Source organism: Microcaecilia unicolor, chromosome 10 (assembly GCF_901765095.1).
Source record: "Microcaecilia unicolor chromosome 10, aMicUni1.1, whole genome shotgun sequence".
NCBI classification, from domain to species: domain Eukaryota; kingdom Metazoa; phylum Chordata; class Amphibia; order Gymnophiona; family Siphonopidae; genus Microcaecilia; species Microcaecilia unicolor.
The window spans coordinates 33,120,556-33,143,328 of NC_044040.1; the positions used below are offsets into that span (position 1 = coordinate 33,120,556).

The following is a 22,773-nucleotide window of genomic DNA, read 5'->3' on the forward strand; positions in this document are numbered from 1 at the left end:
CCCCCGCCACACACACTCCCCCCCCCCCCCCCCCCCCCCCCCGCCACACACACTCCCCCTCGCCTCCGGCAGCAGCCTCCTCTTGGGCCTACATATCACTGGTGGCTAGTGGGGGCAGGAGTGATCCTCCACTCGCTCTTGCCTCAAAATGGCTTCCAGGACATCCAGTGGCAGTTTTGCGAGACTGCCACTGGAGGTTTCGGCAGCCATTTTCAGATTAGAACCAGCACATTCAGGAGCAATCCTCAGTGGCAGTCTCGGACACTCTTTTTCAGCACACTTCCCTGTTGGTCCAGTGATCTCCAACATCCCCCCCCCCCCCTTTGAGTTGAGAAGCAGGTCCTGCCTCCTGTGCTGCCATCTTGCAAAATGGTAGCACCTGACCCCTATCAGGATGTCAGTGGTATGGACAAGATGCTACTGGAAGCTTTTAAAGGATTACATAAGCATAATTGATACAATTGATCCACGGGGATTGCTGCAACATCTGTACAAAACCATAAAGCTTTACTGTTTATTTCGTGTGTGTGTGTGTATGTGTATATATAATCTCAGATAAGCAAACAAGTTGCATTCAATAGTACGTAGCATAATATGATTTGAAGCCATAATCCTCTTTCCATTCCACTACCCGCCTTTTTTATTTATTTATTTATTTTGAAGGTTTGTTTAGGGCATCTAAAATTCTTTTTTTTTTTATTTGCAAAAAGTTTTATTAGCAACACAAGATAACAAATTCAGAGAGACTTAGTCTCTTGTACTATGCAAAAGTTAAAACATCAACATATAAGCTCTAACCTGATCTGATTTTTTATTTTATTTCCCCCCCTTCCCCCATCCCTTCACTTTTATCCACCCCTCGTTCCAAACTTCCCCCCTCTTCCCTCCTCCCAGCCCTCCCATATCCCTCCCCACCAATCCCTCCCTCAGTTTTCCTCATGAAGCAGTATCTCCTGTCTCTTTTCCTCCCCCTCCCAAAATTTTATTTATTTTTGTTACATTTGTACCCCGCGCTTTCCCACTCATGGCAGGCTCAATGCGGCTTACATGGGGCAATGGAGGGTTAAGTGACTTGCCCAGAGTCACAAGGAGCTGCCTGTGCCTGAAGTAGGAATCGTTCCACTAGCAACATTCCATGTAGAAGTCAGCCCTTGCAGATCACCAATGTGGCCGCGCAGGCTCACAGAAACAGAAGCCTGCGCAGCCTTCTACATGGAATGTTGCTAGTGGAATAGCAACATTCCATGTAGAATCTCCAATAGTATCTATTTTATTTTTGTTACATTTGTACCCTGCGCTTTCCCACTTATGGCAGGCTCAATGCGGCTTACATGGGGCAATGGAGGGTTAAGTGACTTGCCCAGAGTCACAAGGAGCTGCCTGTGCCTGAAGTGGGAATCGAACTCAGTTCCTCAGTTCCCCAGGACCAAAGTCCACCACCCTAACCACTAGGCCACTCCTTTTATAAGATGACTTTACAGAGGTAATTCTATAAAGCCATTTTTTGTTTGTGGCCTCATAAAATACCAACCAGCTAAAAGTATGATGGTGGGGTTTGGCAGAGTTCACAAGTACACACCTAAATGATAAACTAGACTAATCTGTGTGGGTACTTGAATAATCTAGATGAGGACAATTGACGACATCTTGACAGCAGGTATAGGTGTATGCAATTTCTACCACTTACATTTTTACCGATATAATCAAGTAGACCAGCATTTTATAAAGCTACATAAATAGCCACATACTTGTGCTCTTAAACCAAATACCTTGTTATAAAGTTACCCTCTGCATGCCACACTTCTTGGTTTTAGTATGATGGTTATGATAATTTCTTGTCTGTAGGGTGCCCAAGAAATCTTTAACCAGCTGCCTTGCGAGTTCGTGGAACCGCATGAATTGAAAGAAGTTTCTAAGACTGGAGGTGAGAATGATGAGCATCTGGTTATAATGGCTGATAGGTCATCACAGGGCCCCTCTCCAAATGGACTAACCTGGTGTCGTCTCTTCCAGACCTAAGAAAAGTGTATGCTACGGTTTTAAGTCGCCATCACCACCTTGTGAGGAAGACGGACGGTGTATATGATCCTCTAGAGTATGACAGGCATCCGGAGCTTTACATGTCTCGATTTAATATTAATGTAAGGATTTGTGGATTTCTTGCCTTGTTGTTGGTATTGTGTCTTTCCTTGTATAATCTTGTTGAGCTGTAGGGCACATCAGAGGCTTTTCTTTGCAGGTTGTAGCCTCCCTGTAGTGGTCTCATGCAGTACCAGTGTCGGGGACATTTATAAATTGGTAAGGTTTTTAATAGTTGCTTTAAGAAAACGAAAGTAAAAATGTTCTAATCACGAGTCCTTTATTCATAAGACCTTTCACGGACCGTGTTTCGGCTTAGGGGTCAAACAGAGTTCAACACTCTTAGATAAATTTATAAATGAAGTAGCTTAACATTCTATTAAAAAAAAAGAAGATAAAAGCTGCCTCTCAAACTGAAAGATTTTGACAGTTTTGCTAGTGAAGTCGCATCTCAAACTGGCTAGTTTTCTCCCTCAGCCTAAATGTTAACCCCTTCCCCCCTGTAATAACTTTATCTTGCCTGTGGCTGAAAATGTCATGTTCTTGAACCTCTGTAGACTTTTAACTGTATTTTTAAGTACATAAATATTTCATAATGGGTCAGACTGAAGGTCCATCAAGCCCAGCACCCTGTTTCCAACAGTGGCCAATCCAGGTTACAAGTATCTGACAAGATCCCCAAACAGTACAATACATTTTATGCTGCTTATCCTAGAAATAAGCAGTGGATTTTCCTCAAGTTCATTTTAATAACGGCTTATGGATTTTTCTTTTAGGAAGCTAGCCAAACCTTTTTTTAAACCCCGCTAAGCTAACTGCTTTTACTACATTCTCTGGCAATGAATTCCAGAGTTTAATTACAAGTTGAGTGAAGAAATATTGTCTCTGATTCATATTAAATGTACTACTTTGTGTGCCCCCCCCCCCAGTCCTAGAGTTTTTGGAAAGAGTAAACAATCGATTCACATCTATCCATTCCACTTCACTTATTATTTTATAGACCTCTATCATATCTCCCCTCAGCCGTCTTTTCTCCAAGCTGAAGAGCCCTAGCCACTTTAGCCTTTCCTCACAGGGAAGTTGCCCTATCCCCTTTATCATTTTTGTTGCCTTTCACTGTAGCTTTTCTAATTCCACCATATCTTTTTTTGAGAATTGCACACAATATTCGAGGTGCGGTCACACCATGGAGCGATACAAAGGCATTATAATGTCCTCCTTTTTGTTTTCCATTGCTTTCCTAATAATACCTAACATTCTATTTGCTTTCTTAGCTGCCGCTGCACACTGAGCAGAGGGTTTCAACATATCATCATTGACTCCTAGATCCCTTTCCTGGTCGTTGAGTCCTAACGTGGAACCTTGCATTATATAGCTATAGTTCGGGTTCCTCTCCCACGTGCATCACTTTGCACTTGCTCACATTAAACGTCATCTGCCATTTGGATGCCCAGTCTTGTAAGGTCCTCTTGTAATTTTTTACAATCCTCTTGCGATTTAACAACGTTGAATAACTTTATTGTCAGTAAATTTAATTACCTCACTAGTTACTCCCATCTCTAGATCATTTATAAATATGTTAAAAAGCAGTGGTCCTAGTACAGACCCCCTGGGGAACCCCACTATCTACTCTTCTCCATTGAGAATACTGACCATTTAACCCTACTCTCTGTTTTCTATCTTTTAACCAGTTTTTAATCTGCAATAGAACACTATCTCCTATCCCATGACTCTCCAATTTTTTTTTGTTGTTGTTACATTTGTACCCCGCGCTTTCCCACTCATGGCAGGCTCAATGCGGTGGGCAATGGAGGGTTAAGTGACTTGCCCAGAGTCACAAGGAGCTGCCTGTGCCGGGAATCGAACTCAGTTCCTCAGTTCCCCAGGACCAAAGTCCACCACCCTAACCACTAGGCCACTCCTCCATATTTCCTCAGGAGTCTTTCATGAGGTGCTTTGTCAAATGCATTTTGAAAATCCAGATACACAATAACGACCGGCTCACCTTTATCCACATGTCTGTTACTGTAAACTGCTTCTGAAAATCGCCCTCTCCAACTAGAATCTGTTAATAAGAAATCTTAGGGCCCCTCTTACCAAAAATGTGCTAGTGATTTCTGTCGAAGCCCATTCAAAGTGAATGGTCTTTGTAAGCATTGCCACGCTGAGAATCGCTAGCACGGTTTAAAGGGGCTCTTAGTTTTCTTTAGTAACGGAACATTTCTGTATCGTTTCTGGTACATTGTGTTAAAAAGTGATGTGGGTGCAGATGTATTTGTGTATGGCAGTAGGGTAAAGGAGACTGATGTGAGCAGTCTAGTTTCAAAGGTTGCTCATTTTATAATTAAACAAAGACTAAGTCTGACAAGTGAGGATAGTGATTTGCAATTTCTGAAGATGTTTTCTGCTTTTCAGATTGCACCTTATACTACCTGTTTAATAAATGGAATATACTGGGACCCCCATACTCCTCGTTTGCTAAACAGACAGGATGCCCAGAGGCTGCTGGCCCCGTTGAAACCTTCTCCCTCAGCTACTGAGGGTTGTCCAGAATTACCGCACAAGTAAGCTGCTTGTTAACCATTGTTCCTTGAGAAAGCTGATCTCTTAAGGTCCTTAAGAACTAGTCCTTCACACTGAACCAGTGAGAGAGAGGTAGTTTGCAGTAGAGATCTCCTTTATCTAGCACAGAATGGGGGTAATTCTATACAGATCACCTAAAATTAGGTGCTGGGATGATGCACGGTAAGTGTGAAGTCTGTGATGATGATGGCTGCTCAGAATACTAGTATAACTGGGTATTTATTTGTCCACAAATGGCTGTGCCTAATTGTAGGCAGTTTGGTGTGTAACTGTTAGTATTCTCTAATGTGTGTGCATAAGTGCTAGGTAAATCCTCATCTTCCCAGGCATAGTAACATAGTAAATGCCAGTGAATAAGACCTACACAGTCCATCCAGTCTGTCCAACAAGGTGGCCAGAGTTGAATAATGTCCTTCCCATGTCCAGAATGGGTTTGTGGGTACATCTTATAGAATAGTGACTAATGGCAGTTATGCATATAACTGCTAATTAGTGCCAGTTATTTTCTAATTATTAAAAAGACCGTAATGGACATATCCTAGCATTTCCTCTCCCTCTCTAAGTTCCCCCAATTGCATTTACCATACATAGTAACATAATAGATGACAGCAGAAAAAAGACCTGTACGGTCCATCCAGTCTGCCCAACAAGATAAACTCAAATGTGCTACTTTTTGTGTATACCTTACCTTGATTTGTATCTGTCATTTTCAGGGCACAGACCGTAGAAGTCTGCCCAGCACTATCCCCGCCTCCGCCACCCAATCTCGGCTAAGCTTCTGAGGATCCCTTCCTTCCAAACAGGATTCCTTTATGTTTATCCCACGCATGTTTGAATTCCGTTACCGTTTTCATCTCCACCACCTCCCGCAGGAGGGCATTCCAAGCATCCACTACTCTCTCCGTGAAAAAATACTTCCTGACATTTTTCTTGAGTCTGCCCCCCTTCAATCTCATTTCATGTCCTCTAGTTCTACCGCCTTCCCATCTCCAGAAAAGGTTCATTTGCGGATTAATACCTTTCAAATATTTGAACGTCTGTATCATATCACCCCTGTTTCTCCTTTCCTCCAGAGTATACATGTTCAGATCAGCAAGTCTCTCCTCATACATCTTGTAAACCCAAATCCCATACCATTCTCGTAGCTTTTCTTTGCACCGCTTCAATTCTTTTTACATCCTTAGCAATATACGGCCTCCAAAACTGATTTGGGGGATAAATGTCAGTTGGGAGTCAAGAGTTACTCCCAGATAATGAAAGGACTCCAGTAGTTGGATAGAAGATGTTCAAGGGAAATGTGGGGACTGACAGTCCTCCCATAAACCAGCAACCAATCGTTTTCTCTTTAAGGACAAGCCTGTGATCGGCCGGCCAGCCAGCTAGAAATAAGACTTAAACAGTCATTTAAAGGACCTAAAGTGGAACCAGAATGGTCAGTTGGATAAAGAAGAAGATCATCCGCACAGAAGTGAAAAGACACCCCAGTGGACTGAATAAGTGTGGCAAGAGGACTCAAAAATAGATTAAAGAGAAGGGGAGCAAGAACAGAACCCTGGGGAACACCACATTTTAGAGAGCAGTGGCGGAAGGAGTGACAACTGTGAAGGATCTATTTTTTCAAGACAAGAACAGAACCAAGAGAGAAGAGCAACAGAAATCCCTAAGGTGGAGAGACGACAAATCAGAAGAGAGTCATCAACCAAATCTAATGCTGCGATCTAGGGAGATGACAAGAACTATCCTATGGTTTTCCAGCTGCGAATAAACTTCATTTAACACCACAGCGAGAACTGTCTCGGTACTGTGGTGCAGCCTGAAACCAGATTGTTTCGGATGTAGAGCCAATGATTTTTTTTGAAAACAAAGATAGTTGAGCAAAAACTATGCACTCCAGAATTTTGGAGCGATAACAAAGATTGGAAACTGGTCGATAATTGGCAGGTGAGTGAGGACCAAGAGAGGGTTTTTTGAATATAGGTTGCTCAAGAGCATTTTTTTCCCATAATTTTGGCATAGTGCCAGATGAAAGACTCAAGTTGGTTAATGGTAAGATTTGTGGTAGTAAGTTGAGCTCAGGAATATGAAGCCAAGAAGATGAGAATAGGTCTAAGGTGCAATATATAGGTTTCATTTGTGTTATAGCCTTTGAAAGAGAATGAAGTCTCTGAAGTTGAAAAGACAACCATGGAGGTGGCTGAAGGAACGGTGAGATTGAAGGAGATGATGGTAGTGAGTCAACCAAAGTCTGTACTTTGGAGGACAAAAGGAGAGGGAATCTGCATCGGCATGATAGAAGGTCCCCTCCCCCCTATTAGCAGCCGAGGGGGTAGTCAGAGTCAGGTTATGGGATATTTTCTCAAAGGTAAATATGGGGCCTTTTTTAGTCAGTCTGCAAAATACTGAGACTTTGACTTACATACAGTGGGGGAAATAAGTATTTGATCCCTTGCTGATTTTGTAAGTTTGCCCACTGACAAAGACATGAGCAGCCCATAATTGAAGGGTAGGTTATTGGTAACAGTGAGAGATAGCACATCACAAATTAAATCCGGAAAATCACATTGTGGAAAGTATATGAATTTATTTGCATTCTGCAGAGGGAAATAAGTATTTGATCCCCCACCAACCAGTAAGAGATCTGGCCCCTACAGACCAGGTAGATGCTCCAAATCAACTCGTTACCTGCATGACAGACAGCTGTCGGCAATGGTCACCTGTATGAAAGACACCTGTCCACAGACTCAGTGAATCAGTCAGACTCTAACCTCTACAAAATGGCCAAGAGCAAGGAGCTGTCTAAGGATGTCAGGGACAAGATCATACACCTGCACAAGGCTGGAATGGGCTACAAAACCATCAGTAAGACGCTGGGCGAGAAGGAGACAACTGTTGGTGCCATAGTAAGAAAATGGAAGAAGTACAAAATGACTGTCAATCGACAAAGATCTGGGGCTCCACGCAAAATCTCACCTCGTGGGGTATCCTTGATCATGAGGAAGGTTAGAAATCAGCCTACAACTACAAGGGGGGAACTTGTCAATGATCTCAAGGCAGCTGGGACCACTGTCACCACGAAAACCATTGGTAACACATTACGACATAACGGATTGCAATCCTGCAGTGCCCGCAAGGTCCCCCTGCTCCGGAAGGCACATGTGACGGCCCGTCTGAAGTTTGCCAGTGAACACCTGGATGATGCCGAGAGTGATTGGGAGAAGGTGCTGTGGTCAGATGAGACAAAAATTGAGCTCTTTGGCATGAACTCAACTCGCCGTGTTTGGAGGAAGAGAAATGCTGCCTATGACCCAAAGAACACCGTCCCCACTGTCAAGCATGGAGGTGGAAATGTTATGTTTTGGGGGTGTTTCTCTGCTAAGGGCACAGGACTACTTCACCGCATCAATGGGAGAATGGATGGGGCCATGTACCGTACAATTCTGAGTGACAACCTCCTTCCCTCCGCCAGGGCCTTAAAAATGGGTCGTGGCTGGGTCTTCCAGCACGACAATGACCCAAAACATACAGCCAAGGCAACAAAGGAGTGGCTCAGGTAGAAGCACATTAGGGTCATGGAGTGGCCTAGCCAGTCACCAGACCTTAATCCCATTGAAAACTTATGGAGGGAGCTGAAGCTGCGAGTTGCCAAGCGACAGCCCAGAACTCTTAATGATTTAGAGATGATCTGCAAAGAGGAGTGGACCAAAATTCCTCCTGACATGTGTGCAAACCTCATCATCAACTACAGAAGACGTCTGACCGCTGTGCTTGCCAACAAGGGTTTTGCCACCAAGTATTAGGTCTTGTTTGCCAGAGGGATTAAATACTTATTTCCCTCTGCAGAATGCAAATAAATTCATATACTTTCCACAATGTGATTTTCCGGATTTAATTTGTGATGTGCTATCTCTCACTGTTACCAATAACCTACCCTTCAATTATGGGCTGCTCATGTCTTTGTCAGTGGGCAAACTTACAAAATCAGCAAGGGATCAAATACTTATTTCCCCCACTGTAGCTGGTAATTGTAATCTCTCAGTTTTGCTTTATATTCACCCCCGAGATAAAGATGAGATATTTCTTAATTTATTTCTACCAAACTCGTATCTGCAGAAAGATCCAGATTCCGCTATCCTTATCCCTGAACATAAATGAGAGCAACCGAGTACTGGTATTATTGCTTTGTTAATTTTGTCCCTGACATTTCCATTGATCGTCTCTTTTCTAAAACAGAGTTAGGCTTAGAGATGTACAATAGGTGTTTGGGGGGACTTCCTCTTTGAGCTTGAAGCAAATGGCTGCCTGAGTAGCATGCTCCCGCTGTAAGTTCTCATCACAAACACTGTTTAAAGGAGCTTAATTCTATCGTTCTTTTCTCCTTGACGAAGATGGTCATCTGCAGAATGAAGAGAAACAAATGTGACAGAAATGTAAACATTACAACTAATTTGAAATGCGTCAAATCCAACCTGCCCTCTCCGGATAAATCAGGTGGGCTTAATAACGAGCTCCTTTCAGATGATCTGATTCTTAAAGAACTGTGGAACATTAAAACGGAAATGCACAATCATATGGATATATCTAAAGATATGAGACAAGAATTGGAATTGATACATGCACAGATTGCAGCGTCACAGCAAACCATTGAAGAGCTCTCCTCTAATCTTTTTAAATCCTCCAACATACCTAAATAAAAATGCCTTAGTAAAATCTACCTCCCTATCCCTCACCCTGATGGTGGCGTTGAACTTTGTTTCTCCGAGGACAAGCAGGCTGCTTGTTCTCACTGATGGGTGACGTCCACGGCAGCCCCTCCAATCGGAAACTTCTCTAGCAAAGTCCTTTGCTAGTCCTCGCGCGCCAGCGCGCACCGCGCATGTGCGGCCGTCTTCCCGCCCGAAACCGGCTCGAGCCGGCCAGTCTTCTTTTGTCCGCACTCGGTACGGTCGTGTTTCGCCGTGTCGAGCCCCGGAAAGTCGATCTCGCGCGTCCAAATTTATTTTGACGTGTTCTTTTTCTTCGGAAAAGTCTTTAAAAGTGTCGGGAAGTGCTCCGGAAACCCCCTCCCGGGTTTCGGGCCAACCCCTTCCCGTACTTCCAGCTTTTTGCCCGAAAAGTTTTCTTTCGTCGTCGGGGTTGGCCTCTTTTTGGCCTCGGTCGAGATTTTCTCCCTAAAAAATTTTTGGTGCTCTTTTTTCCGTCATTTCGGATTTTGATTTCGCCGGCGTGATTTTCCGCCCATGACATCGAAGCCTTCCAGCGGCTTCAAGATGTGCACCCAGTGCGCCCGGGTAATCTCGCTCACTGATAGACACTCGTCGTGTCTTCAGTGTCTGGGGGCCGAGCACCGCCCTCAGAACTGTAGTCTGTGTTCCCTGCTTCAAAGGCGGACTCAGGTAGCGAGATTAGCCCAGTGGAACGTGTTGTTCTCGGGCTCTTCGTCGGCATCGGCACCGGGATCTTCGAGTGCATCGACGTCGTCGGCGTCCAGACCATCTTCCTCGGCCGCCACTGCATCGAGTGCATCGAGGCATCGGGCCTCTGCATCGGCGCCAAGGTATCGGGCGACTGCATCGACGTCGGTGGTACCGGGACCTCGTCTGCTGATGTCGTCGGACGGTGGTGCATCGTCAGGAGTGCAGGTGAGGGCTGTCCATTCCCCTGCTGGTGGCGGTGAGCCTTCGGGTGGGTCTCCTCCTACCCTGAGGGCTCCTGCGGTACAGCCCCCCCGAGACTGACCTCCTTCGGTCTCGGCCCCGAGGAAGAGACGGCTGGATTCTACGTCCTCCTCGTCGGTGCCGGGGAGCTCCGGTGACATGCTTCGGAAGAAGTCGAAGAAGCATCGACACCGGTCGCCTCCCCGCGTCGGCACCGAGAGCTCTGGGTCGCCGAGGGAGTCGGCACCCAGCAGGCATCGGCACCGAGAGGACCGCTCACCCTCTGTTCAGGAGGTGTCGATGCGCTCCACTCTGGACAGCCCGGAACAGCCTCCTTGCCCGGAACAGGTTCTGACGTCGACGCCTGCATCGACCTCTTTGCCTTTCTCTGCAGCCGCTCTGAACGAGAGCCTCCGGGCCGTTCTCCCAGAGATTCTGGGAGAGCTGTTGCGCCCTACCCCTCCGGTACCGGCGGTGCTTGCGCCTCCGGTACCGTCGAGCGTGGCGCCGGCTGGCCCATCGCCCCGGGTGAGGTCCCCGATGTCGGTACCGCGTGCGGTGCCGACTGCGGCCACCTCCCAGGAGGGCTCCCCGACTACGTCGGCGGAGGGAGCTTCGCCGATGTGGGCGAGGGAGTCTACCTCTCGACGCCCCCATCGTGGACGTGGCTCCACGGAGTCGAGCCGGGCGAGGTTGCAGACACAGGTTCGTGAACTTGTGTCTGACACCGAGGGTGAGGCCTCGTGGGAGGAAGAGGAAGACCCCAGATATTTCTCGGACGAGGAGTCTGAGGGTCTTCCTTCTGATCCTACTCCCTCTCCTGAAAGGCAGCTTTCTCCTCCTGAGAGTCTGTCTTTCGCTTCCTTTGTCCGGGAGATGTCTACGGCCATCCCCTTCCCGGTGGTTGTGGAGGACGAGCCCAGGGCTGAAATGTTTGAGCTCCTGGACTATCCTTCTCCACCTAAGGAAGCGTCCACTGTTCCCTTGCACCATGTCCTAAAAAAGACATTGCTTGCGAACTGGACCAAGCCACTAAGTAATCCCCACATTCCCAAGAAGATCGAGTCCCAGTACCGGATCCATGGGGACCCAGAGCTGATGCGCACCCAGTTGCCTCATGACTCTGGAGTTGTGGATTTGGCCCTAAAGAAGGCTAAGAGTTCTAGGGAGCATGCTTCGGCGCCCCCGGGCAAAGACCCTAGAACCTTAGACTCCTTTGGGAGGAAGGCCTACCATTCTTCTATGCTCGTGGCCAAAATTCAGTCTTACCAGCTCTACACGAGCATACATATGCGGAACAATGTGCGGCAGTTGGCGGGCTTGGTTGATGCTCTTCCCCCTGAGCAGGCCAAGCCTTTTCAGGAGGTGGTCAGGCAGCTGAAGGCGTGCAGAAAATTCCTGGCCAGAGGGGTGTATGACACCTTTGATGTTGCGTCCAGGGCCGCTGCTCAAGGTGTGGTGATGCGCAGGCTCTCATGGCTGCGTGCCGCCGACCTGGAGAATAGACTCCAGCAGCGGATTGCGGACTCGCCTTGCCGTGCGGATAACATTTTTGGAGAGAAGGTCGAACAGGTGGTAGAGCATCTCCACCAGCGGGACACCGCATTCGACAAATTCTCCCGCCGGCAGCCTTCAGCATCTACCTCTACAGGTAGAAGATTTTTTGGGGGAAGGAAGACTGTTCCCTATGCTTCTGGTAAGCATAGGTACAATCCTCCTTCTCGACAGCCTGCGGCCCAGGCTAAGCCCCAGCGCGCTCGCTCTCGTCAGCAGCGTGCGACTCAGCAAGGCCCCGCGGCTCCCCAGCAAAAGCAAGGGGCGAGCTTTTGACTGGCTCCAGCAGAGCATAGCCGACATCCAAGTGTCAGTGCCGGGCGACCTGCCAGTCGGGGGGAGGTTGAAAGCTTTTCACCAAAGGTGGCCTCTCATAACCTCCGACCAGTGGGTTCTTCAAATAGTCCGGCAAGGATACACCCTCAATTTGGCCTCAAAACCTCCAAATTGTCCACCGGGAGCTCAGTCTTACAGCTTCCAGCACAAGCAGGTACTTGCAGAGGAACTCTCCGCCCTTCTCAGCGCCAATGCGGTCGAGCCCGTGCCATCCGGGCAAGAAGGGCTGGGATTCTATTCCAGGTACTTCCTTGTGGAAAAGAAAACAGGGGGGATGCGTCCCATCCTAGACCTAAGGGCCCTGAACAAATATCTCGTAAAAGAAAAGTTCAGGATGCTTTCCCTGGGCACCCTTCTCCCCATGATTCAGCAAAACGATTGGCTATGCTCTCTGGACTTGAAGGATGCCTATACACACATCCCGATACTGCCAGCTCACAGACAGTATCTGCGATTTCAGCTGGGCACACGTCACTTCCAGTACTGTGTGCTACCCTTTGGGCTCGCCTCTGCGCCCAGGGTGTTCACAAAGTGCTTGGCTGTAGTAGCAGCGGCACTTCGCAGGCTGGGGGTGCACGTGTTCCCATATCTCGACGATTGGCTGGTGAAGAACACATCCGAGGCAGGAGCCCTGCAGTCCATGCAGATGACTATTCGCCTCCTGGAGCTACTGGGGTTTGTGATAAATTATCCAAAGTCCCATCTTCTCCCAGTGCAGAAACTCGAATTCATAGGAGCTCTGCTGGATTCTCGGATGGCTCGCGCCTACCTCCCAGAGACGAGAGCCAACAACTTGTTGTCCCTCGTCTCGCGGGTGCGAGCGTCTCAGCAGATCACAGCTCGGCAGATGTTGAGATTGCTGGGCCACATGGCCTCCACAGTTCATGTGACTCCCATAGCCCGCCTTCACATGAGATCTGCTCAATGGACCCTAGCCTCCCAGTGGTATCAGGCTGCTGGGGGTCTAGAAGACGTGATCCACGTGTCCACGAGTTTTCTCGAATCCCTGTATTGGTGGACAATCTGCTCCAATTTGACTCTGGGACGTCCTTTCCAAATCCCTCAGCCACAAAAAGTGCTGACAACGGATGCGTCTCTCCTGGGGTGGGGAGCTCATGTGGATGGGCTTCACACCCAAGGAAGTTGGTCCCTCCAGGAACGCGATCTGCAGATCAATCTTCTGGAGTTGCGAGCGATCTGGAACGCTCTGAAGGCTTTCAGAGATCGGCTGTCCCACCAAATTATCCAAATTCAGACAGACAACCAGGTTGCCATGTATTACGTCAACAAGCAGGGGGGCACCGGATCTCGCCCCCTGTGTCAGGAAGCCGTCAGCATGTGGCTCTGGGCTCGCCGTCACGGCATGGTGCTCCAAGCCACATACCTGGCAGGCGTAAACAACAGTCTGGCCGACAGACTGAGCAGGATTATGCAACCTCACGAGTGGTCGCTCAATTCCCGAGTGGTGCGCCAGATCTTCCAAGTGTGGGGCACCCCCTTGGTGGATCTCTTCGCATCTCGAGCGAACCACAAAGTCCCTCAGTTCTGTTCCAGGCTTCAGGCCCACGGCAGACTGGCATCGGATGCCTTCCTCCTGGACTGGGGGGAGGGCCTGCTGTATGCTTATCCTCCCATTCCTCTGGTGGGGAAGACTTTGTTGAAACTCAAGCAAGACCGAGGCACCATGATTCTGATTGCTCCTTTTTGGCCGCGTCAGATCTGGTTCCCTCTTCTGGAGTTATCCTCAGAAGAACCGTGGAGATTGGAGTGTTTTCCGACCCTCATCACGCAGGACGAAGGGGCTCTTCTGCATCCCAGCCTCCGGTCTCTGGCTCTCACGGCCTGGATGTTGAGAGCGTAGACTTTGCCTCTTTGGGTCTGTCAGAGGGTGTCTCCCGCGTCTTGCTTGCTTCCAGGAAAGATTCCACTAAGAGGAGTTACTTCTTTCTATGGAGGAGGTTTGCCGTCTGGTGTGACAGCAAGGCCCTAGCTCCTCGCTCTTGTCCTACACAGACCCTGCTTGAATACCTTCTGCACTTGTCTGAGTCTGGTCTCAAGACCAACTCTGTAAGAGTTCACCTTAGCGCAATCAGTGCATACCATTACCATGTGGAAGGTAAGCCGATCTCGGGACAGCCTTTAGTTGTTCGCTTCATGAGAGGTTTGCTTTTGTCAAAGCCCCCTGTCAAGCCTCCTACAGTGTCATGGGATCTCAATGTCGTTCTCACCCAGCTGATGAAACCTCCTTTTGAGCCACTGAACTCCTGCCATCTGAAGTACTTGACCTGGAAGGTCATTTTCTTGGTGGCAGTTACTTCAGCTCGTAGAGTCAGTGAGCTTCAGGCCCTGGTAGCCCAGGCCCCTTACACCAAATTTCATCATAACAGAGTAGTCCTCCGCACTCACCCTAAGTTCTTGCCAAAGGTCGTGTCGGAGTTTCATCTGAACCAGTCAATTGTCTTGCCAACATTCTTTCCCCGTCCTCATTCCTGCCCTGCTGAACGTCAGCTGCACACATTGGACTGCAAGAGAGCATTGGCCTTCTATCTGGAGCGGACACAGCCCCACAGACAGTCCGCCCAATTGTTTGTTTCTTTTGATCCCAATAGGAGGGGAGTGGCTGTAGGGAAACGCACCATATCCAATTGGCTAGCAGATTGCATTTCCTTCACTTACGCCCAGGCGGGGCTGGCTCTTGAGGGTCATGTCACGGCTCATAATGTTAGAGCCATGGCTGCGTCGGTAGCCCACTTGAAGTCAGCCTCTATTGAAGAAATTTGCAAAGCTGCGACGTGGTCATCTGTCCACACATTCACATCTCATTACTGCCTGCAGCAGGATACCCGACGCGACAGTCGGTTCGGGCAGTCAGTTCTTCAGAACCTGTTTGGGCTTTAGGATCCAACTCCACCCCCCGAGGGCCCTGTTTGTTCTGTTCCAGGCTGCACTCTCAGTTAGTTGGTAAATTTTTTTAGGTCAATCTCAGTTATGTCCTCGCCGTTGCGAGGCCCAATTGACCATGGTTGTTGTTTTGAGTGAGCCTGGGGGCTAGGGATACCCCATCAGTGAGAACAAGCAGCCTGCTTGTCCTCGGAGAAAGCGAATGCTACATACCTATAGAAGGTATTCTCCGAGGACAGCAGGCTGATTGTTCTCACAAACCCGCCCGCCTCCCCTTTGGAGTTGTGTCTTCCCTTGAAGTGTATTGTCTTGCTACATACTGGACTGGCCGGCTCGAGCCGGTTTCGGGCGGGAAGACGGCCGCGCATGCGTGGTGCGCGCGAGGACTAGCAAAGGACTTTGCTAGAGAAGTTTCCGATTGGAGGGGCTGCCGTGGACGTCACCCATCAGTGAGAACAATCAGCCTGCTGTCCTCGGAGAATACCTTCTACAGGTATGTAGCATTCGCTTTATGTTCAGACATCACCTTTTAACAGATTTTGCAATGGCCTGATGGAGGGAGCAGACCTTTGAACATCAAGATACTTAAACAAAAAGTTAGTCTAGTACAGCATACATTGATGTCACCTATAGCTTGGTTTATCCTTACTGCATAACAATTAGGAATGTTCAAATGTGTTTGCTGATGTGCAGTAGATAAGGATTTAAAGTCTACCTCTCCATTTTTTGAAATTCATGATTATAAGGGAAAGGGATTTGATATACTGCCAGAGGTGTACATATTATATACAGGTACTTGTTTTATACCTGGGGCAATGGAGGGTTAAGTGACTTGCCCAAAGTCACAAGGAGCTGCAGTGGGAATTGAACCCGGTTACCCTGATTCTCAGGCCACTGTACTAACCATTAGGCTAATCCTCCTCTCTGGTAATGGCTGTGTTTGCAGATATTTAATGTTCTCTGCACCTGTATTTTTTAAACTTGTTTATCTTTTTTTTTTTTTTTTTTTTTAATTTTCCCAGGTTTGTGGCCATATGTGATATTTCAGCTGACACAGGAGGATCAATTGAGTTTATGACAGAGTGCACCACCATTGACCAGCCATTCTGTATGTATGATGCAGACCAGCACATTATTCATGATAGGTGAGTGATGTCTTGCATGCCCTGGACCTTTAGATTTCTAATTACGTGGGGCAATTTGCAGGTAAAACAGTAGTAGAAATTCCATGAAACAATACCACATCATGAGGACACTTTAGGCAAATCTGTGATGGCCACAAAACGAAAAAATATATATATTTGACTGCATGTGGGACATCAGTGATGTAGAAGTTGTAGAATGGTCAGCTGCACATGGGAATGGTGCCACTTACCTGTGAAAGTTGCAAAATCATCATTTCCTTAGCATCCCACAGATAAGTCCAGAACTTGTTTGTTGTGTACTGACCAGCGGATGGAGATAAAGTAGTTCATGATCTGCTGCCCCCTAAGGGTTATCATTCATCTCTGGCGCACTTGATATTTTTCTGTCTCCAGTGGATTGTGTTAGTACAACTTGCAGCTCTTAGGCAGCAAAGGCTTTTATTAGCTCCTGAAGGGTTAAGTTGAGCTATATCCTTTCTCGGTATACAGGATTAAGCTATATGGAGTGGAGAATTGGCCTAATGGTTAGTGTAGCGGGTTGCGGAACTAGGGAACTGGGTTCAATTACCGCTGCTGCCTGATGGTCAGCATTGGGTCAAGATCTTGGGGAACCAGGTTTAGTTCCCTCTGCAGCTCTGTGTGACCCTGGGCAAGTCACTTAAGTCTCCATTGCCCCAGGTACAACAGCAGGGACAGACCCAGTACCTGTAAAGTGAAGCTATAAACCACTTAGGTCTAAGCGATATATAAATACTCTAATGAATGAATATCACAAGAAAGTTTGTTAGGGAGTGCTTGGTGGTGTTCAAGCCTCCTTTTTCCTATTGCTCCCTCTTTCCCCAGGAAGGGTTCTTGGAGTTGAGATGCCTCGGTTTGAATAAAATAGAGGCCAGCACCAGGACCAGTTTTTAGTGCAGTCCAGTTGAGCGAGGGGACCTCTCTACTGGAGACGAATTGAACCTGAGGACAATAACTCAGAGGTGTCAGAGTCCCTTTCCTCCTTCCCCCACCAGCTCACTTTCCCACTGGTGTCTCCATCTTCGGGAACAGCAAGTATACTTTTTTCCTTTTTAGCGTTGATGTGAATGGGCTGATTGATCAGGAAAGTTGCACAAAGGTCTTCACGATATTCACGGAGTCTTTCTTTTTCAAAGTATCATCTGTTTTGGCTTCCCAATATCTGGTGGACTATAGCTTTTTGGTATTGTCATATTAGCTGTCTCGCTTCTATCTTCAGTTTCTCAGCTTCTATCTCTCCTTCATTCTTCTGCTGTACATCAGCCTTAAACTCTTTGGGCACACAGCTTCACTTGCTACTGGACTTCATTTGGGTGGCCTCTGACATGCTTCTTCTGTGCAGTACCTCCTACATTTGTCTTACTGTCAATTATGCTTTAGCCTCTGTGGCTGCTGAGGCCTAGGCCTCTCATTTTGTGCTTTCCTTTGCCCTCTTAGAGTTTGAGGTGCTTCTGCTTCACAGTATCTTGGTGCTGCAACCTCTTACTGTTAGTGATATTTCGCTTCCCTATAGCTTGGGTTAAGCAACTATGGCCTCAGCTGATGTTCTGTGTGTCACTTACCATCGGTACCTCTTGCTTACATTGTACTCACTCTCTCAGTGGAGTACTATTGTTCCTGCTGTACTCAGTGTCAGTAGTCTTGCCTCTGATCTCTGATAAAGGCAGTCGTTAATGTAATAAAAAATGTCATCTTCCATATCATCAAGCTGATCAATCCATAGACTGGTGGGTTGTGTCCATCTACCAGCAGGTGGAGATAGAGAGCAAACTTTTGCCTCCCTATATGTGGTCATGTGCTGCCGGAAACTCCCCAGTATGTTCTCTATCTCAGCAGGTGGTGGTCACACACAGCAGCAGCTCTGGCTAGGCCTTCAAGCCTAATTTTTAGGTTTTGTTGAGTGCCTGGGGTTGAGGGCTCGTTTGAGCAAGTGCAAACCTGGTGGTGCCAGGTCCCTCCTTTTCTCCCCCCTCCCGCTGGCTCAGTTAAAAAAAAAAAAAAATTTTTAAACATCCTTATAGGCGTTTATTTCGACGTTTATTTAAACGTTCATTGCAGCTACTCACTGGGACACCAGTTCGTTACAGCTCGGAGCGGACAGCAGGTAATTTTTACCTTTTTATAGCGGGCAGGGGGTTCCCCGATTCTTCTCCTCGTGGCATATGGCGTCGGAGGGCGAGGGCGCAAAGGGTCGCTCCCCGGATCGCTTGAGCGCTTCTAGAGGGGATGCGGGGGTCTTACAGCCTGATTCGCCCTTGTTGGGTGACAGTTTCGTGACCGATGAATGTCCCGGTCCTTCCTCCGGCGTGGCGGTTTTTCCCGCCGTAAACGCCCATCCCCCGCTCCTCGCCTCCGCCATCTTGGCCGGCCACGCGGCTCGGACGGCTTCTTCGTGGGCCGCCCTTGAGGTTGGAGACATTAATGCCATGAACGCCCTTAATTTGGGCGACGGCACAAAAGCGGCTAAAGTTAAGCGCCGTTCTTCCCGCGCGGCTCCTTCGCGGAGTGTCGCGCCGGACGCCATTTTGGATGCGCAGCATGTCTCTCCCCCGCTCTTGCGAGCGCCGGTTGAGGGTGCGTCTAGGGCTGTTGCCCAGGCTGCGGAAGTGCACAGTCTGGGGGGTTTCTCCCCCGAGTTTGTTTTGCTGCTGCATCAGGCTTTCCTCATGCAAAACGCTGCCCCTGCTCCCTCGTCTGGTAAAGAGGTTGAGGTTCCCAGAGGTAAACGCCCTCGGGTTGATTCCTAGGCCTTGGAGGACTTTGTCTCCTCCGATGTAGATGAGGGCAGCGTGTCTGAGGTCTCCCAACGGTCCTTTGCGGATTCCTTGGAGGAGACGGATCCCCGCTCGGATGGAGCGGATGACCCCTCTGCAGCGCGGCTTTTTAGCTCAGAGGATTTGCCCAACCTGTTGTTACAGGCCATGGACACTTTGAAGATTTCCTCTCCGGAGGACGTCTCTCCCTCAGCCCCTGTTGGCTCTGCCATTATGCTGGGGACGAAGCGCCCGCCTAGAACCTTCCACGTGCATGATGCCATGCACACCTTAATTTCGGCTCAATGGGATGTCCCGGAAGCGAGCCTTAAAGTGGCTAGGGCTATGTCCCGCCTCTATCCTTTGGCTGTGAGTGAACGTGAGGCCTATCTGTGGCCTACCGTGGATTCTTTAATCACTGCGGTGACTAAGAAAACGGCGTTGCCGGTGGAAGGTGGCACGGCCCTAAAGGACGCCCAAGACAGAAGATTGGAGGCGGCCTTAAGGTCGTCCTTTGAGGCGGCTGCTTTAAGTTTGCAGGCCTCAGTTTGCGGCTCCTATGTGGCCAGGGCGTGCCTGACTATGGTGCAGCGGGCTTCCCCCTCGGATCATTCCTTGAGGGCTGATTGGCCGGCCCTGGAATCGGGCTTAGCCTATTTGGCAGACTTGCTGTATGATGTCTTGAGGGCCTCAGCTAAAGGCATGGCTCAGACAATCTCTGCGCGGCGGTGGCTTTGGCTGAAACATTGGTCTGCTGACCACGCCTCTAAATCCCGCCTGGCTAGATTGCCTTTTAAAGGCAAGCTGCTCTTTGGGGTCGAGCTGGACAAAATCGTGACCGATCTCGGCACGTCTAAGGGCAAGAAATTACCAGAGGTCAGGGCTCGGGCTAGTACTCGTCCCGGTACCTCCAGAGGACGGTTGCAGGAAGCCCGTCGGTACCGCCCGGGCAAGTCGGGTTCTTCTGCCCCCTCTTCCTTCAAGAGGAATTTCTCCCCCAAGCAGCATTCCTTTCGCAGAGACCGCCGTCCCGGAGGTGCTTCCTCCGGTCCTCCCCCAGGGTCTCGTACCCAATGACGGGGCCTTGGTCCACGCCCCAGTGCAGATTGGAGGACGGCTGTCCTCGTTTCTGGGCGAGTGGACCACAATAACTTCAGACGCGTGGGTGCTGGAAGTCATCAGAGACGGCTACAAGCTAGAGTTCTGCCGACCCTTAAAGACGGGTTTGTACTCTCTCCCTGCAAGTCTCCGGTCAAAGCTGTGGCAGTGCAGCAGACCTTGGACAATCTGATCCGCCTGGGCGCGGTCGTTCCTGTGCCAGAAAGTCAGCTTGGCAAGGGACGTTACTCCATTTACTTTGTGGTACCAAAGAAAGGAGGTTCTGTCTGGCCTATCCTCGACCTCAAAGGGGTCAATCGGGCCTTGAAAGTGCGGCACTTTCGCATGGAGACTCTCCGCTCTGTTATAGCGGCAGTGAAGGCAGGAGAGTTCTTGGCTGCCTTGGACATCAAGGAAGCGTACCTGCATATTCCCATCTGGCCTCCTCATCAACGCTTTCTGCGTTTTGCAGTCCTGGGACGACACTTCCAGTTCAGAGCCCTCCCTTTCGGGTTGGCTACTGCTCCGCGGACCTTCTCCAAAGTAATGGTGGTCATCGCGGCCTTCCTACGAAAGGAAGGGGTACAAGTCCATCCTTATCTGGACGACTGGTTGATCCGAGCCCCCTCTTATGCAGAGTGCGGCAAAGCTGTGGACCGGGTAGTTGCTCTTTTGAGCTCCCTGGGATGGATCATCAACTGGGGAGAAGAGCCAGCTGCGCCCGACTCAGTCCCTGGAGTACTTGGGAGTTCGATTCGACACCCAAGTGGGCAGAGTGTTCCTGCCAGACAATCGGATTGTCAAACTTCAGGCTCAGGTGGACCAGTTCCTGGGAGCCTCTCCTCTTCGGGCTTGGGACTATGTGCAGCTGTTGGGCTCTATGACGGCCACGATGGAAGTAGTGCCCTGGGCCAGGGCTCATATGAGACCACTTCAACACTCCTTGCTGCAGCGCTGGACTCCGATGTCGGAGGATTATGCTGTGCGACTTCCCTTGGACCCAGCAGTGCGCAAGGCGCTGAGCTGGTGGATGCAGACAGACAAATTGTCTGCGGGAATGCCTCTGGTGACCCCAGAGTGGATTGTCGTCACGACGGACGCCTCTTTGTCGGGCTGGGGAGCCCACTGCTTGGGAAGGACAGCGCAGGGGCTCTGGTCTCCTGCAGAGGCAAAGTGGTCTATCAACCTCCTGGAACTCAGAGCCATTCGGTTGGCGCTTTTGGAGTTCATCCCGGTACTGGTGTGGAAGCCTGTACGGGTCCTGTCGGACAATGCCACGGCTGTGGCCTATGTCAACCGCCAGGGAGGTACCAAGAGCGCCCCTCTAGCCAAGGAGGCTATGTATCTTTGCCAGTGGGCGGAAGCGAACCTGGAGCAGCTTTCAGCGGCCCACATTGCCGGAGTCATGAATGTCAAGGCGGACTTTCTCAGTCGCCATACCTTGGAGCCCGGAGAGTGGCAGTTATCTGCTCAGGCGTTCTTGGACATCACGAAGCGCTGGGGCCAGCCGAGCCTAGATCTGATGGCGTCATCGGCCAATTGCCAAGTGCCGCGCTTCTTCAGCAGAGGACGGGACCCTCGATCCCTGGGAGTAGATGCTCTTCTCCAACAGTGGCCGACACAAGAGCTCCTCTATGTGTTCCCGCCCTGGCCCATGTTGGGCAGGGTGCTAGACCGGGTGGCAAAGCATCCCGGCAGGGTAATCCTGGTGGGTCCGGATTGGCCCAGGCGTCCCTGGTATGCGGACTTGATCAGGCTCTCAGTGGACGATCCTCTGCGACTGCCAGTGGAACAGGGCCTGTTACATCAGGGTCCCGTGGTGATGGAGGATCCCTCCCCCTTTGGTCTTACGGCCTGGCTATTGAGCGGCAGCGTCTGAGGAAGAAGGGCTTCTCGGACAAGGTCATCGCCACTATGCTGAGAGCGAGGAAGCGCTCTACTTCTACTGCTTACGCCAGGGTTTGGCGTATCTTTGCAGCGTGGTGTGAAGCAGGCTCTCTTTCTCCCTTCACTGCTCCAATTTCTTCAGTGTTGGCGTTCCTGCAAGAAGGTCTGGAGAAAGGCCTGTCGCTCAGTTCCCTTAAAGTCCAGGTAGCGGCTCTGGCTTGCTTCAGGGGCCGCCTGAAGGGTGCTTCCCTGGCTTCACAGCCAGATGTGGTGCGCTTTCTCAAGGGAGTTAATCACCTGCGCCCTCCTCTGCACTCAGTGGTGCCTGCGTGGAATCTCAACCTGGTGCTAAGAGCATTGCAGAAGCCGCCTTTTGAACCCTTGTCGAGGGCATCTCTGAAAGACCTGACGTTGAAAGCAGTCTTTTTGGTGGCTATCACTTCAGCCAGAAGAGTTTCCGAGCTCCAGGCGCTCTCATGTCGAGAGCCTTTTCTGCAGTTCACTGAGGCAGGAGTGACTATTCGCACAGTGCCTTCCTTCCTGCCCAAGATTGTTTCTCGCTTCCATGTGAATCAGCAGCTCTGTCTCCCTTCCTTTCGTAGGGAGGACTACCCAGAGGAGTACTCTGCTCTTAAATATCTGGATGTGAGACGAGTTATCATCAGATACTTGGAAGTGACCAATGATTTCCGGAAATCGGATCATCTGTTTGTCCTCGTAAGGGTCTGCAGGCTGCTAAGCCTACAGTGGCAAGATGGGTCAAGG

At 49.5% G+C, this 22,773-nt stretch overlaps 1 protein-coding gene across 3 annotated transcripts in view; it reads left to right on the forward strand.

Moving 5' to 3' along the window:
- AASS (aminoadipate-semialdehyde synthase) overlaps positions 1-22,773 on the forward strand; it is an 85,929-nt gene that overhangs the window by 11,023 nt on the left and 52,133 nt on the right. For all 3 annotated transcript variants that reach the window (XM_030216042.1, XM_030216040.1, XM_030216041.1), the window contains exons 7-10: positions 1,846-1,924; positions 2,014-2,141; positions 4,495-4,643; positions 16,130-16,252. In XM_030216042.1, the coding sequence (XP_030071902.1) occupies positions 1,846-1,924; positions 2,014-2,141; positions 4,495-4,643; positions 16,130-16,252 (479 nt within the window). The remainder of the gene's footprint in view (positions 1-1,845; positions 1,925-2,013; positions 2,142-4,494; positions 4,644-16,129; positions 16,253-22,773) is intronic.